Here is an 18,217-nt window from a genome sequence, read left to right as displayed (position 1 = left end):
GCAGAGATCTTTTCTTATTGTGTGACAATTAATGCGGCATTCCCGACATTTTTGCTAAAACCCGAAAGGCTACCTTTTTAAAAAATGTATTCTTAAAATATAAAATGCTAAGTCAATGTTAGAAATTTCTATCACTTATCCTTCAGGACTAACCATTTATGTTGCAGATTAAATTATCAGTTTAGATTATTGATGCATGAATAGTAAAAGAAGCAAGTTTAATTTCATGCATCTCTAAACTGCCACCGTGCTAAAATGATTTCAAAGTCTAAATATGGCTTTAAAAATGCAATTTGCAAACATCCTCAGTGAAGAGGAGGATGTCTCACAGAAAGAAGGAAGTTTTATGGCTTGGTTCTGCATTCTGTTAATGTAGTAATCAAATACTAATACAGCCACTGTTAAAGCTTGTTATAAACCGTGGAAGCAACACCTTTTACTGGTGCCACAGTTTCACCAACGACATGCAGCTCTGCCTCCTGGAAGGGAGACACGCAGCTTGCCTGAGGGCTCGCCCGTCGGCACGTGGGCAGCACACACTGACCTGGAGGGTCTTGAGCGCAGAACTGCTCATCAGGTGGCCAGGAGAGACACGCTGCCTCACCACTCTGGTTTCCACGGGATTCTTTCTGCCTCAGTGTTCTTAAAAATAAGTTGTAGCCCCATCTGAAATCCTTATCGATTCTTGCGCTGGGAAAGCACTGCCTCGGTTTTTCTAGCCCTGTCCCACTGTTGACATTTCGCCCTTGTGGTTTCCCTTCTCACTGCAGGACAGACATGGCTTACCTGCACACCTTCTGTGCTGAGTGTGCTTAGTGAATCTCCATGCCTCAGTCTCTTGAGTCAGTCAAATCAAGATGCAGATCAGATTCTTAGCAGCACTATAAATTAATAGTAAGGCAAAAGGTAGGCAGCCCTTTTCCTTCAAAAGCCAATGAGAGGGCATGTGGGCAGAAAGCAAAAATTAATCCTTTGCCCAAGGCGGGGAAAAAAAATTTGCTGAATTCCTTTTACTGACATGGGACATGTAAAACTGTACTTAACACATGTAGAGCATGGATTGGCAGTCACCTTCTCACGCTCACCAGCACTGAGCAGCCTCCTCCTCTCAGCTGTCCTGTGCTGGGCTGTGCCCTCACCTTTCTCTTCCGGGCCGCCAACCTCTGCTGCTACTGTGGGCGGAAGACTGCGGCTCCTCTGCAACCTGGGGCTGGAGTGGGGCAGAGGTGATGACACCACAGTCAAGCAGAGGTGCTCCTGCCCAAGCCCGTCCTAGCACTGCTCGGACAGCATCTCAGGGCCTCCCCAGACCTCTTCTGCTCCAGTGGGGAGACAAGAGACCGCCTGTATCTACACTTCCCACATGTCACCCATATGCCTGGCTAACTCTAGGAGGCTTAACCTAAAATAAGAGAAGAAAGGCTTCTTCTCATCAGGGGCTTCCCTGGTGGCTCAGTAGTACAGAATATGCCTGCCAACGCAGGAGACAGGGGTTTGATCCCGGATCTGGGAAGATCCCACAGGGTGTGAAGCAACTACTAAGCCTGTGCTCTGGAGCCCGTGAGCCGCACTACTGAGCGCGTGTGCTGCAACGACCAAGGTCCTTGTGCCTAGAGCCTGTGCTCCGCAACGAGAAGCCTCCGCAACGAGAAGCCTGCACACTGTAACTAGAGTAGTCCCTGCTCGCCGCAACCAGACAGAGCCTGAGTGTAGCAACAAAGACCGAGCACAGCCAAAAATAAATAAGTAAAATTATTAAAAAAAAAAAAAAAGAACTAGAAAACTTCAAAAGGCCTAGGGGAAGCAGCAGGAATAAATCCAAGTAACAGGTCTTCACAGTAAGGTTTGTAACATTTTTTTGCAGCATGAACTCTCAGGCAGTCTGATGGCACCTTCTCATAATGTTTTAAACACAGTATTATCAAGGAAACCAGTTATAGTGAAACAGAATTATCAAAACATTAAAAAGTCCCTGAGATATGGTCACATGTGCTTCTCCATTAATAAAGGAAATAACACTAGCCAGCAACAGTTAATTATAAATGCAAGTCCTAGGCAGTGATGAGCATAATTTGTCAAGATTCTGGCAACAAATCCAATGAGATATAAGAAAATCAATATAAAAAGATATTAAAAAAATCTTTATTGATGAGAAAGACACTGCTAACAGTACTGTAGTCTGCTGTCAATATTCACAACGGACAGCAATGCTAAATATTACTGGAAGGTGAGTGAAAATAAAAATGTAATTTTATTCTCATCTAGCTTCACAGACCTCCCCCTTGAATTCTCTCCTGCCAACATGATCCATAAAGCAGCTGGAGGCACAGCTTTTCTGGCTGAAGCAGCAGCCGAGGGCTGGGGGCAGAGCTGCCTGGCCTGACCCTCACAGCCTGCTGCTCTCCCAGCCTCGCACCGAGGCCCCTGTGAGGGACCTGCTCGAGGGCTCCTTGGAGGACAGTTTGCAAGCCACTCATGAAGGGATTGATCACTCAGCCTGCTGAGAGTATCCTGCAATAGCAGGCCTGTGCCTGCTGTCCTAACCTCCCAGCCACATTATACACAGGTTATGAAATCCCCAGCTCAAGTCCTTCTTATCTTGATTTATTTTGCTTTTTATTTTTTTATTCTCTTATTTTAATCATGTTTATTTTGCACAGCCTAACAGTTCTTAGCAGGTTTTGTTCTCTTGTTTCTTAGCTTCCATATTTTATTTACTTCAATTTAGCTTTTTTACTATTTTACTCATTTTTACTCTTGGGTTTGTTGTAGTGTATTATCAAGTTTTTTTGAAAAAAAAATTTCTTACTAACGCATATATATGGAATTTAGAAAGATGGTAATGATAACCCTGTATGCGAGACAGCAAAAGAAACACAGATGTATAGAACAGTCTTTTGGACTCTATGGGAGAGGGAGAGGGTAGGACGATCTGGGGGAATGGCACTGAAACATGTATAATATCATATAAGAAATGAATCGCCAGTCCAGGTTCGATACAGGATGGTTGGGGCTGGTGCACTGGGATGACTCGGAGGGATGGTACAGGGAGGGAGGTGGGAAGGGGATTCAGGATGGGGAACACATGTACGCCCGTGACGGATTCATGTTGATGTGTGGCAGAATGAATACAATATTGTAAAGTAAAAAAAAATTAAAAAATTAAAAAAAAAAATTCTTTATTCTCCACCTATACAGCTCCTAGAATTAACTGACTTAATTATCTTTAGTTCACATTATTCTGTTTAAAGCATGATTTCTCTTTCCTTAGTATTTGTATTTACTTACAAGTAGCAGCGCAGAAGTTGGTCAAAAGGTTGTGGGTCCTCAGAGAGGAGGCTTGGGGCCCAAGCAGGGGTGACTGAATATTTGCTCTCCCTCCTGCTATCTGGGGCTTCTCTCATAGCTCAGTTGGTAAAGGATCTGCCTGCAATGCAGGAGTCCCCGGTTTGATTCCTGGATCAGGAATATCTGCTGGAGAAGGGACAGGGACAGGCTACCTGCTCCAGTATCCTTGGGCTTCCCTTGTGGCTCAGCTGGTAAAGAATCTGCCTACAATGTGGGAGACCCGGGTTTGATCCCTGGGTTGGGAAGATCCCCTGGAGAAGGGAAAGGCTACTCACTCCAGTATTCTGGCCTGGAGAATTCCATGGACTGTATAGCCCATGGGGTCACAAAGAGTTGGACAGAACTGAGCGACTTTCACTTTCGCACAATCTAAAGAGCAGCCTCTGTACGTCTCCTTAAAAGATGCCTGGGACTCTTTAATGTTGACGCCCCCAAACTTTTAAACTTCAGGAGAGTCAAAGGCTGAGTCTCTGCTGGGACGAGAGGATGGTTAACACGCTGGCATGTGTCAGAAACACCCTGAACCGTGGGGCTCGGAACTGCTTACTTGTGCGTCCGACTTAACGGCAGATGCTCAACCAGTTTTCCATGGACCACTCCAGGCTTTCAAACTTCTCCACCTCTCTCAGACTTCATGTAATCCCTGGGAAGATCTGATCACCAAAGATGTGGCAATGCAGCCATTACACTCTGCTTGCAGAGCCTGGCTGAGGCAGGAAATGATTTGCACCAGTGGCAGAGGTGGCAGCCAGCCTTCCCCTCAAGAAGGATACCTCCTGGGAAATGAGAAATCCTCCAGGCCAGTCAGCAAGACAGTGTTAGTTGCAGGATTAATAAATTGCTCCTATGTTTCCGTATCTTCCACTGTTAATTGCTCCTATGTTTCCATATCGTCCACTGTTTACTCCGAGATGATACCCGTGTCAAAATGCTAGGCACTGCAACCATGCATGCTGAAGACTGCTGGAAATCCCACAGGCTCTTGGGGTCCTCAGGATTAACACTCCTGATTTCAATTAAAGGAGAGAAACCCCAAGAGTTCATAACTTGACCTGTAACTCTGCTGAGGCATTATTATATTTTGTATATCCTCTAAGGCTGGAAAGCAGATGATACTTAGCTGATGAACGAACACTGGCCAACCTCCATCATCTAAAGCTGATGCAGCTTTATGGTGCTGTACCAAGTCTCACACACAGACAACAGTAATATCATCAAGTCACAAGCATGTTTCTTTAAAAAAAAAAGCTGAGTAAAATAGAGCTGTATTTTCGTGGCAATGGGAGGAGAAAGAACAGAAATAAAAGTGATTAAGTCATGGTGAGAACACTAGTTTTGATTAAGCAAAGGATGGAATGTCAAATTACACAATGGCTTAGATTTAAGATGGACAAAAACAAGAGTATCCTACATGACCTAACTAAAAATAGGAAATAGAGATTTTGTGACTTTCAATAAGACTCCAGGTTTCACAAAACTGGATGTGATATGAAGAATTAATCAAGAAGGCCATTCGGGAGGACTGAAATTTCTCAGTTAAACTTTAATGTATGAAGACAAGAACAGTGTCTAACTTATTCATCACTACATGCCCAACACTTTGGATAAATTCTGGGCACACGATGGGTGCTCAGTGAATACATGCTGAAATCAGTTCTATGCTTCAGAGGCAGAGGTAAACTTGGGACATATTTCTTCTGAGACCATGGCACTATGTCCTGAATAGAATTCTAAAAATAGTTCCTTTTATAAATTGGAACTATTTTCTGCATTTCCCAGGAACAAAGCAAACAAAGGTGCTAGCCCAGATGCCGCTTTCACCATAGACAAAAACCACCACCAAAGGAGCCCTACAGTGTCAAAGAGCCACTAAAGGAAGGTGGATTCCCTGCTCTCACCAAGGAACTCACTTGTGTTTATCTTAATGAAGGGTAGGAAAAAAGTGTTAGTCACTCAGTCATGTCTCTTTGTAATCTCATGGACTATAGGCCACCAGGTTCCTCTGTCCATGGAATTCTCCAGGCAAGAATATTGGAATGGGTTGCCATTTCCTTCTCCAGGGGATCTTTCTGACTCTGGGATCAAACCCAGGTCTACTGCAAGGCAGGCAGATTTACTATCAGAGCCACCAGGGAAGCCCAGGAAGGGTAGGAAGGCACTTGCAATTATGATTTCAGGGCCTAGAATTTAAACTTAGGACACTGTGAAAGGCAATCTGAGATTTAAAATCTTTTTTTTAAGGTTAGGAATCTCATCTACTTGAGATTTATATTTAAATAGAAAACACCAAAATGATGGTAGAATCTACCCAATTCAGAAAGAAAAAAAAGAAGTCTCATTGCTAGTTAGCAATATCACATATGAAAAAATTGGAAACATTTTCACTAATCTAAAGAAGGCTTTAAAAAATATACCCAGATGGAAATAACTGAAAACTCTCTTGATCAAAACAGAGTTAAGATCAAATGGAACTTCTAAGGCAACGCTTACTGGAAACATTTTAAATTTCAGTCCAAATCTTTTCTTGCTGCCTAGGAATTGGAACAAATCATAAATCAGGCTTTAAAAATCACAGTAAGGAATCACATGAAAAGTCAGTTTTAAGGTATCACTTCGACAGTTATTTGATAGACGAAAAATCAACTACAAGAATAAATAATTGATTTGATCAATCTTTCACATAATGAGCTTTAGGTCCTTCCAGTTTTTAGTGGTACAGATGGTACTTGAATGGACATGCTTCTTTGTACACAGGAGTGAGTACACCTGAGGTTCAGTGGGACTGTTCCCAGTTGTGAGAAAGAACGAAGCAAATGTAGCAACGCAGAAAAATTTTAGAATGGTGTTAGCTGAAAAGAGTGCTTAAATAGGTCCCATTTATTTTTGTTTTTATTTCTATTATTCTAAGAGATGGATCAAAAAAAAAAAAAAAAAACAACTTATTGCAATGTCAGAGACTGTTCTGCCTATGTTTTCCTCTAGGAGTTTTACAGTGTCCAGTCTCATATTTAGGCCTTTCATGTATTTTGAGCTTATTTTTGTGTATGGTGTTAAAGAATAATCTTTAAAAAATCTTTAAAAAGTTTCATTTTTAACATGCAGCTGTCCAGTTTTCCAAGCACCATTTACTGAAGAGATCGTCTGTCTAACATTGGGTACTCTTGCCTCCTTTGTCATAGATTAATTGACCATAGGTGCATGGGTTTATTTCTGGGTTTTCTACCCTGTTCCACTGATCTATATTTTTATTTTTGTGCCAGTACCGTACTGTTTTGATGACTGTAGCTTTGTAGTATAGTCTGAAGCCAAGAGCCTGATTCCTCCAGCTCCATTTTTCCTTCTCAAGATTGCTTTGGCTATTCAGCGTCTTTTATGTGTCACCATACAAATTTTAAACTCAAAAGCTTTTGTATAGCAAATGAAACAATAAACAAAACAGAAAGACAACCCACAGATTGGGAGAAAGTATTTGCAAATGATGTAACTGACAAGGGATTAGTCTCTAAAATTTACAAAGAGCTCATGATGCTTAATAGCATCAGTTCAGTTCACTTCAGTCGCTCAGTCATGTCCGACTCTTTGCGACCCTATGAATCACAGCATGCCAGGCCTCCCTGTCCATCACCAACTCCCGGAGTTCACTCAAACTCATGTCCATCAAGTTGGTGATGCCATCCAGCCATCTCATCCACAGCATCAAAATAACCCAATCAAAAAATGGGCAGAAGACCTAAACAGACATTTCCCCGAAGAAGACATACATTAGGCCAAGAGATACATGAAAAGATGCTCAACACTGCTAATTATTAGAGAAATGCAAAATCAAAACTACCTTACACCAGCGAGAATGGCCACCATCAAAAAATCCACAAATAATAAATGCTGGAGAGGGTGTGAAGAGAAGAAAACCCTCCTACACTGCTGGTGGATATGTACACTGGTAAAGCCACCATGGAGAACAGAATAGAGACTCCTTAAAAAACTAAGATTGAGCTACCACATGACTCTGCAATCCCACTCCTGGCATATATCTGGAGGAAAACATGATCCAAAAAGAAACATACACCCAGTGTTCACTGCAGTGCTGTTTACAACAGCGAAGACACGGAAGCAACCTAAATGTCCATCAACAGAGGAATGGATAAAGAAGATGTGGTACATATATACAATGGAATGTTACTCAGCCATTAACAAGAATGAAAGAATGCCATGTGCAGCAATGTGGACAGACCAAGAGATTGTCACATTGAGTGAATTAAGTCAGAGAGAGAAGGAGAAATACCACGTGAATTTCTTACATGTGGAATCTAAAAAGAAATGATACAAATGAACTTTCCTACAAAACAAAAGGAGACTTACAGACTTAGAAAATGAACTTACAGCTGCCAGAGGTAAGGGAGAGTCAGGGAGTTTGGGATGGACATGTACACACTGCTATAGTTAAAATGGATAACCAGCAAGGATAAACTGTATAGCACATGGAGCACTACTCAGGGTTCCGTGGCAGCCTGGATGGGAAGGGAGTCTAGGGGAGAATGGATACATGTAAGTGTATGGCTGAGTCTCTCTGCTGTTCACCTGAAACTATCACAACACTGTTCATCAGCTATACCCCAATATAAAATAAAGTTTAAAATTAAAAAAAAGAAAATAGGTGCTGAATGGGGCTTAAAAAGTATATTTCCAGCTAAATAAAAAAGGGAGAGAAGAGATAGATAGACAAATTTTGTTCTCCTATCAGTAACAAAAATTCAGTAGTATGAAAATACCTCTATTGGGCAAGCTTTGGCAAAAGTTATTGAAACTAAATATGTATATATGTCAATACATATGTTATCATTACATCTACATATATATATTAAATATACACACTTATGAGAACAGTGTGCAAAATTACTTATGTAAAAGATTATTAATGGCTGTGTTGTACATCATACAAAAAGTAAAAACAACAAAAAAGGCCCTACAGTAGGGAACTGATTTAAATAGCATACTCGGGACTTCCCTGGTGGTACGGTGGATAAGAATCCACCTGCCAGTGTAGGGGTTACGAGTTCAGTTCTGTCCAGGAAAAGTCCACGTGCCTCAGAGCAACAAAGCCCGTGCGCCACACCTAGTGGAGCCTGCACACTCTAGGGCCACAGGCCACAGCTACGGAGCCCGCGTGCTGCAGTTACCGAAGCCCGCATGCCTAGAGCCTGTGCCCCACAAGGGAAGTCATCAGTGAGAAGCCTGCACACCAGAATAAAGAGCAGCCTCACTCACCACAACTAAAGAAAGCCTACACACAGCAATGAAGACCAAGCGCAGCCAAAAATAAGTAAATAACGTGACATATTCATAGTATGGAATACGCTGCAGTTATAAAAAAAAGACGAGCCTCTCTGCACACTGATACGGAAAGATCGCCAAAGCACAAACTTTAAAAGCAAGATACTGAACATTATATATAGCACTTATGATCTTTCGTTATTAAAAAGGGATGAGAATATAGTCAAATGAAATGAAAAACTTACTTGTAAAGGTAATACTCTGCATGGTCTATCTCTTCTCGAGATGAAATGTTGTCCACAAACTGAAAGACGGAAAAAGAAACCCTTGGTTGAATACAAATTATGTCATATATTGAGCCTAAGTCACATACTGACCTTAAAGATAAATCAGCCGTTTTATTAGGACAGGGTTCATGTACTATGGCTCCACCCTTCATACCACTTTATCCTAATACCAACAAGAATCTACAATGGCCTCTCTTTTTCTATATGTAGAATATCCTTGGTTAGAAAAACTGTTTGAAAACTAAACACAAACCCCGCTCCGAACAAGAAAGGGCTCTTCCTACTCTACAATTAGTCACTGATATTTTCCTTTATCTTTAAATCCTGATACTTTCTCTGTTTTCCAAGTTCCAAATACATGGAAACACAATAGTTCAGAAGATGAAGACTCTACTGGCTGAAAAAACATGACCCAAAAGAGGAAAATCCAAATTTAGAGAACTTGGTCTTACATCCATTTTTCCTATCTGATTTGGTTCTGCTACGGACCAGTCAACTTATTACTGTCTACCAACCAAGTCTCCTTTTGACCCCCAAAATACCCCAGTGTGCTCCTTAACTCTAAATCTGAGAAACAGAAAAGACTCTTCTGGGGGTGAAGTGAAGTCGCTCAGCGGTGTCCAACTCTTTGTGACCCCATGGACTATAGTCTACTGGGCTCCTCCATCCTTGGGATTTTCCAGGCAAGAATACTGGAGTGGGTTGCCATTTCCTTCTCCAGGGGATCTTCCCAACCCAGGGATTGAACCCAGGTCTCCTGAATTGCAGGCAGACACTTTACTGCCTAAGCCACCAGGGAAGCCTGGGGATGAATTGTACTCTAAAGACTCAGAGGCAAAAAGGATGAAGTAGGAAATAATGGATGTAGTGAATAAAGTTAAGACTTCAGGAGGATGGAGAGTAGAGTAAAGAGGAGAGACTTCTGAGTCCTCTTTGGAAGACTTACTAGATTTTATTTAGAAATCTTATTAAGGAGCGGATAAAATATAGTTCAAACACAGGACCCGAGACTGAAAACTAGCTCTCCTGATTGCATGCTGTGTGGCATAAACAGATGACACAGTCTCTCTGGATCCTGGTTGCTTGTCTGCATAAACAGAATAAAGGCACCTGTGCTGAAGAGTATGAAGCTCCAACCAGAAAATGTACGTGAAAGCTCTTCTGTGAAAGCTCTTTAAACTCTCAAGTGCAGCCTAAACAAACACCAGGCATTAGGGCCAGAGATTTCATCCATCACATAAGGGATGAACCACTGGTCTTTCAGCTCCTCTCCAACATGAAAATTACTAGGTTATGATCAAGCTAAACAGTTTGCCCACTAAAAGGAAAGTATCAAGGAGCAGAAAAAAGCACTGAGACTAAAAGGGATGATGGTTTCTTTATTTTTCCTCTCATCGATTTAACAATCTTTTCAATTTTATGGTGTCATTAATTTCTACAAATAGTTTTCACAACTAAGATCTCAATTTAGCATCACATAAGCCTTGTGAGGAAGATACTACTGTCTCCGTACTGAATGAAATTGAGAGAGGCCACGGTTGCCCCATGTCACAAAGGAAATTCATGAAGACAAGATCAGGTCGATTTCTGGGAGGCAACAGAAGAGAACTCTAATGCCACAGAGATCTGGGTTTAAAGCCCAATTTTTCTACCTATGAACTATGTAAAATTGGGAGAGTCATCATTCTGAGCCTTACATGCAAAATGGAGACAACAATGCTTATCTTACATGGCTGCTATGAGAATAGTGAGACGATGTTAAGAAACTAGTAAACAGCTGGCATAGAAGCTCATCAGTAGCGGTCAATGGATCAATTTCTATTCTTGATTCCTAGCCTAAGATTATTCTCCCATCTAATGCTCTGTAGCAGCCTAAAGTTAAAGTCTTTTACAGACTTTCTCAACTACCAAATTTACTTCCAATATTAACAAGTGAATACTACCACTTTGAAAAGTATATCAACTTTGAAAAAAATGATGGTATCATATCGTATCCTGGAAAAATTAAGTTAAATAAACAACACTGATCACTGACATCAGAGTCTGGTAAATTTATTATCTTTTGTTCCTGTCAAAGAAATTTACTACTTCATCATAAAATATCTATTAGTAATTATAAAAACATAAGATACTCTGGAAAAATATTTCCTATAAAAGATGGTCTTTATTTACACAGCCTCATATATATAAACAGTCTTTCTTGCTTTCTTTCTCTTTCTTCCTTGAAAATATAAGTTTTCTTACCCGTGATATTGTTAAAGAACTAACAGGCAGCTTTCTCTCATACGTTTTATCCATCAAAGATGCTAGATCAGCTGTGAAGACAAAGAAGCAAAAAGAACCTTGTTAACTATACATATTTCTAAAGAAAAATCTAACAAATGCAGCTCCTGCCAGATGGCTGTCAACATTATGAAGTCAGTATTAAAAGGGATGCTCTTTTTAAAAATTATTCTTAATAAATAAAGAGAATAGAGAAATATTAGTATAATTTTTTTTTAATATTTACTTGATTGGAGAAAGGATTGTTTTAAAAACCCCAGCATAGATTTAGCTTTTTAAAAATGGACCCGTAAAATATCTCTGGAAGAAGACACAAGAAAGTGTTATTGTTGACAGACTCCAATGAAAGGAATTAGACGGTAGTGGCCAAGAAAAGGAGATTCTTCACTGCTTACACATTCGTTCCTTCTGTATTTTGAACCAGATAAATAAACTGATATTCAGTTCAGTTCAGTTGCTCAGTCGTGTCCAACTCTTTGCAACCCCATGAATTGCAGCATGCCAGGCCTCCCTGTCCATCACCAACTCCCGGAGTTCACTCAAACTCATGTCCATCGAGATGGTGATGCCATCCAGCTATCTCATCCTCTGTCGTCCCCTTCTCCTCCTGCCCCCAATCCCTCCCAGCATCAGAGTCTTTTCCAATGAGTCAACTCTTTGCATGAGGTGGCCAAAGTATTAGAGTTTCAGCTTTAGCATCAGTCCTTCCAATGAACACCCAGGGCTGATCTCCTTTCAAATGGACTGGTTGGATCTCCTAACAGTCCAAGGGACTCTCAAGAGTCTTCTCCAACACCACAGTTCAAAAGCATCAATTCTTCAGCGCTCAGCTTTCTTCACAGTCCAACTCTTACATTCATACAAGACCACTGGAAAGACCAGAGCCTTGACTAGACGGACCTTTGTTGGCAAAGTAATGTCTCTGCTTTTGAATATGCTATCTAGATAACTTTCCTTCCAAGGAGTAAGCGTCTTTTAATTTCATGGCTGCAATCACCATCTGCAGTGATTTTGAAGCCAAAAAAAATAAACTCTGACACCATTTCCACTGTTTCCCCATCTATTTCCCATGAAGTGATGGGACCAGATGCCATGATCTTAGTTTTCTGAATGTTGAGCTTTAAGTCAACTTTTTCACTCTCCTCTTTCACTTTCATCAACTGTTCAAAAATGTTTTCAGTTGGAACTTATGAAATGACTTTTACACATCCCCTGGACAAATCAGACGGCAAGGCACTCTGGCTATAATAAGTGATTTTCAGCCTCAACTATTCCTATTCTGGTTCCTTTTACCAGAACATCCATACACACACTTGGTATTCCTGAGATTACACTGTTATCTCAGAGTCTAAAAAGGTCTAGAATAACAGGCAACATACTCTCCAAAATAATTATTTCATGCCTTCTCGCTGCTTCTAGAACTTAACAGTGTGTGTGCTCCCTGCCCTTCTCCTCTCTCTCTCAGCTCACGGCTTGTGTCTTATTTCCCTCAGTATAAAACAGAAGCAATCATGGGAACCCTATGCTATCAGGCCTACCAGGCTACCAGCATCTGTATCCACAGACTCTGCCTCAACTCTTCTTTTCCTAAACAAAGGATGTAGTTCACTAAACAAACAAAAACCAAAAACGGCAAAAACTTCCTGTGACCTCCTCTTGTCTCCTCTCCAGCTACTTCTCTGCTCTGCTTCCAAGGAGTCTTCCCCAATACAAGTGTCACCACTTCCCTAGTTCCATCCTCTCTTGAACCCACTCAAATCAGGCTTTGGTTTCCTCACTCTACTGACACCAAAGTTCACCTCCGCTTTGTTAAATCCAGTGGTTAATTCTCATCCTCATCTTACCTGACCTTTCTCTAACAACAGTTGACCATTCTATCCTTCATGAAACGTTCTCTTTCTCTTTCTTGGGTTCCTTTGCAGGTACTCTTCTTGACTTCCTGATGCTGACGTGCCCTGAGGAGCAGACTCTACACCATCTGCTCGCTCCATGGGAATCTCATTCTCTCCCTCCCCATAGCTTTAATCATCATCTACAGACTACTGACTGTACACGTATGTGCCTACCCTGACTTCTGCCTGTAACTCCAGACTTTTACTTCCAACTGCATAGGTGACATTTCCTGTGGTATCTTAACACTGCTTGTCTTCTTAATTCTCCAACCTTCCACTCCAAACCTGCTTTCCTCCAAACCTTTCCCATCTCAGAAATGGCCGCATGTTAACTGGCTTACTCAGGCCAAAAACTAAGGCACCACTGTTGATTCCATTCTTTTTCATTCTCTGTAACCACGTACCAGCAAATCATATAAGTGTTAGATCTGAAAGCTATATGTTTCTCCATTACCACAGCTAACCTCTCACCTCCTGACTAGTCACCTGAACTACTGTCCCCACACCTACAACCCCATCTTTACACGGCAGTCTGACTGAGCCTCTTAAAAGATAAGTCAGATCCTGTTATTTTCTTGTCTCAGCCAGCCAACAGTTTCCTATGACACTTGGAATAAAATCCAGAGGGGCTTCCCTGATGGTCCAGAGGCTAAGAGTCCATGCCGCCAATGGAGGGGGCCTGGGTTCAATCCCTGGTCAGGGAAATAGATCCCACATGCTGCAACTAAGAGTTTACCAGCTACAGCCAAAGATCCCACATGCTGCAACCAAAAAGATCCCAAGTGCGGCAAATGGACCTGTCACAGCCAAACAAATGCATATTGAAACAAAATAATAAAATAAAATCCAGAATATCTTCTGTGATCTACAAATGCCCACACACACTGGTCTATGTTTGTTGTTGTTTTTTTCTGTCTTTTATACTTAGAAGTAAAAACCATGAAGGCTAGGACTTACAATTCACTGACATATTCTCAGTTCCTGCAAGAGTTCTATAAAAGGCAGTCAGTATATTTAAGTAAATAAATAAAAGGTATAAAGCAAGGCAGTAAGAAAGTGAGGAAAGAAAGAGAGGAAGAAAACAGAAGCAGAGTTACCCCTTGGCACTCTCATGGACTGGTTTCAGCTCCCACTGCAGATGCCACAACGTGCGGATGCTCAAGTCCCGCAGCTGGCTCTCTGCATCTGAGGATCCACCCACCTGCATCGTGTAAAGCTGTACTGAAAACAATCCACGTACAAGTGAACCTGCACAGGTCAAACCCATGTTGTTCACGAGCCAACTCTAAAAGTTGGAGTTCCAAGTATTTTTTTTTCTCCCTGGTGAAAGAAATTAATATTAAGCAAAAAGGCAACAGGGAATCAATCAAATGCTAAGTATCTGTTGAAGACCTATTGCTGTGCACTTAACCAGTATTTTTCTCTTTTCTTTCCCTGGGGTAATGCTCTCAATGACTCTAGATATTAGGGGAAAGGAACTCTGCAAAACCACTAAAACCTGATATGATGTAAAAGTTACTAATTTTTCTTATGACTATCTTAAAGGGATTGAAACCATGTGATTTAAAAATTTTAAAACACAAATACACACATACAAAGAAGTCCCTAAAACCTCTTCACACTAATATTGTTATAGTTATAACTAATATTGTTATATTATACTATACTATATTGTATTGTATATTAGTTATAACTAATATTGTTAAATCTAACTGTTCACAGAATGACATTAAACAGCACTCCCAAGACACCAAATCTTTATGATCTCTTCATAATCAAGGCTCTTATGTTGAGATGATAGGCAATATAAAGAATCAACTCCCTTTACTCAAAATTTAAATTTTAACCAAAAAAATGCAGGATTTGGATCTACTGGCCGAATTGAAATGACCTCCATTTCTTCGTGGGTTTCATATAATGCACAGTATGCACCTAAACATTTGGACAGAGGTGGCTTCAGTAGTGTAGAGTCAAGATTCCACTTTAATCTTTTACACCAAGATAGCTTCAGTCAAGTGAAATCAACTGGGGCCTCAAAAAAGGCAACAGCTGTAGAGCCAGTATCTGATGAATAATATCTGCATACTGTAAGTCAGAGAAAGGTTTACTGCTAAATATAATATGCACCAACCACCTCACATGATAGCAGAGGCGTGACGGATGGAGCAGAAAACTGCACGGAGCAGGGATGGCCACAAAAGCCAGGGCAGCTGCGGCCTGCAGCGGGCCACACCACAGGCTTCTGGACGGCGGGCTCGACAGTCACAGCCACACGTCACAGTTCAGCGAGGGGCCAGCAGATGCCCAGGTTTTATTCAAAGGGATGTGCCAAAGAAGATGCCTTCTTGCCTGTCACTCAGCTCCTTAGGAACACACACTGCAGTGGACAGTTGAGGTCAACAAAGACTCTAAAGAAAAATGGGTCTGAAATTTGAATCCTTCATTTAACAAAACTTAAAGCTGTATAGACAATATGGAAATATGTCTAGAAAATGAAATTTATGTTAGTATAAAACTGTTGTTTTTGTTTGAAGAAAAAAAATCCCTGATAGTCTAAGGACATAAAGGATTTTATTGAGGACCCCCACACTATTCGAAGTATAATCCTGGTTAAGGATTTGAAACCCTGAGAGGCTTTAAGACTTTAAAATGTCAGATTCCTAGGCTTCACACCCAGAAGGCAACTCTAATTCCATAGATTTGAGATGAGACCATGCAAACACAAATTTTTAAACAAAAGCCCCAGGAGATTGTGAGGTAGCCTGGCAAGCACTTGAGTAAATTAGTCTGAGAACTACCATGGAGGGAACACAAGACAAGTCTTGGATGTTGCTGCTAAGTTTGAAGATGATGATATTAAACTGAATTCCATCTCAGCAATAAGGTGGACTGAAGAGCTTTAAAAAAATTCTCCCTACTATAAAAACAAAACATCTAAATAAAATGTTAAAAAAAAAAACTGTTAAATATATGACTGAGCTTTCAAGAAGATAAATCTAATCATCAGAGGCTAAAGGCAAGACGGAAGCACAAGCCTCGTGTGTTTAAGGGACTACTGAGGGTGGCGGTCATCTGAGCATTTGCTGACCCCACTGACACACAGCTGTGGTTTCAATGACTTTCAGGTCACGGACAGAACCAAGGCCTTTGTAAGGTGGGAAGCTGTTTCACAGATCATTGGGTAAAGCCTGGACTGCCTAGGGTTACACCAGCAGAGAAGGTGAAGTGGAAAGTAACAGACCCTGCAAAGGGAAGCAGCGAGGATGCCGTCCCCTGAGGATTCTAGGCCACACGGTCAGCCTCACACCTGAGGCCCTAATCCACACTTCCCATGCCATATGAGACACACCAACTTGAGAACTGAGGTTTAAGGGGTTTAGAGAGTTGATTTTACTACATAAAATCATAGGAAATACATACTAATCTACGATAACAAACAATACCAGCAGTTTCCTGGGAAGGTGGGCAGGAAGAGCAGGAGAGGGCTACAGAGGAGGAGGAGAGACGTGGGGCTGGGCGACAGGCGTGCTGCTCCTCCTGACCCGCGATGAGCTCAGGGACAGACGCACACACACATATGTCAAAGCTTGTCAAAATGCACACTGTGAGTATGTGTGGTATAGTTTATGTAAATAACATGTTGACAAAATTGTACAAAAGGAATTCAGCAAGTTAAAGAGCAGATCAGATACAAGTAAGGTGAGAATTACCAACCTGAAAGATCTAAAAGGAATTACAAGACAGAAGAAGACTGCAGCAGAGATTAATAAAAACGAAAAGTATAAAAAGGGCATTAAGAGATATAGAAAACAGAATATGCTCTGCTGATAGTCACTCAGTTGTGTCTGATTTGTGACCCCATGGACTGCAGCCTGCCAGGCTCCTCTGTCCATGGGGATTCTCTAGGCAAGAATACTGGAATGGGTTGCCATGCCCTCCTCCAGGGGATCTTCCCAACCCAGAGATCAAACCCGGGTCTCCTACATTACAGGCAGCTTCTTTACCATATGAGCCACCAGGGAAGCCCAGGAAGGGAATACTGAATACTGAATACTACTACTAATAATAATTACTGAATAATAATACTGAAGTGGGTAGCCTATCCTTTCTCCAGGGGATCTTCCTGACCCAGGAATCAAACCGGGGTCTCCTGCATTGCAGGCAGATTCTTTAAGCTGAGCTACCAGGGAAGCCCAGAAAATAGAATAGTAAGGTCTAAAATACATGAACTTGAATTTCCAGAAGACATTGTTAATAAAGAGAATGGGGAGAGTTGGTACATGATGAGCTAATAGCCAAGTGTTTTTTAGAACTGATAGAAATCACCTATTCTCAGATTCAGGAAACAAAAAAAAATCTCAAGTCAATTAATTAAAATTAAACCCACACCATGATACATTACACTTAAACTGAAGAATAAGAGGCCAGAAGGTAAAGAAAAGCAACTATACCAACACTTGTTTCTCACTAGAAACAAGAGAAAACAGTAGAACAACATGCTGGGAGTAAATACAATCAAAAGAGAATTGCACATCCAACAAAACTATCTTTTAAGTTTAATGGAAAAATAAAGACATTTTAAAACAAAAACTGAATTTATTAGCAACACGTATCACTAAAGAAGATTTTTACAAGTTGTGTTTTTTAGAAGACGTGTTTTTGGAAAACGGAAAATGATCCTTTAAAAAAGACTTGAGATGCTATAAAGAATGCTAGGTAAATAAAATTGATTCGGTATGAGGGAAATTGTTTAAAATAATAACGTCTTATGTGTTTACATGTTTTAAAGGACAAAACTTTAATATTAGTAACCTATGGTTGGGGGTTATGTGATGGGACTAAAGGACAGCAGAGTGTGATTAACCCTAGAATTTAAGGTAAATATGTACCCTGGAAGTTATGAAGCAATCATCTAAAAGATGTAGAGTTAGAATGGTAAAATCTACCATTCTAAAAGAGTAGAAATAGAGGATATAATTTTTGGAGGGGGAAAATGCAAAAAACAAAAATACCACAACTAATTGATGAGAAGATAGGAAAAAAAAGAACAAAGATGGGACAAATCACAAAACATGGCAGAAATAAATCCAAATAAACCACTGATCATAAAATGACAATGTAAATGCACTAAACTTT

The 18,217-nt window shown here is 40.8% G+C and overlaps 1 protein-coding gene across 3 annotated transcripts in view; it reads right to left on the bottom strand.

Annotated features, from left to right (window-relative positions):
* Positions 1-18,217, bottom strand: part of MRPS27 (mitochondrial ribosomal protein S27) — a 103,959-nt gene that overhangs the window by 65,761 nt on the left and 19,981 nt on the right. For 2 of the 3 annotated variants that reach the window (XM_019982919.2, XM_019982918.2), the window contains exons 3-4: positions 11,151-11,221; positions 8,865-8,923 (exon numbers count right to left, since the gene is read on the bottom strand). In XM_019982919.2, coding sequence (XP_019838478.2) covers positions 8,865-8,923; positions 11,151-11,221 — 130 coding nt within the window. Of the gene's footprint in view, positions 1-8,864; positions 8,924-11,150; positions 11,222-14,178; positions 14,353-18,217 lie in introns of those variants that run through there. The other variant, XM_070774561.1, reaches the window with a different exon arrangement.

This window comes from Bos indicus, chromosome 20, assembly GCF_029378745.1.
Source record: "Bos indicus isolate NIAB-ARS_2022 breed Sahiwal x Tharparkar chromosome 20, NIAB-ARS_B.indTharparkar_mat_pri_1.0, whole genome shotgun sequence".
Classification (NCBI taxonomy): Eukaryota; Metazoa; Chordata; class Mammalia; order Artiodactyla; family Bovidae; genus Bos; species Bos indicus.
Note: the sequence above shows the minus strand (reverse complement) of the source record. Positions and strands in the feature narration are given on the sequence as shown.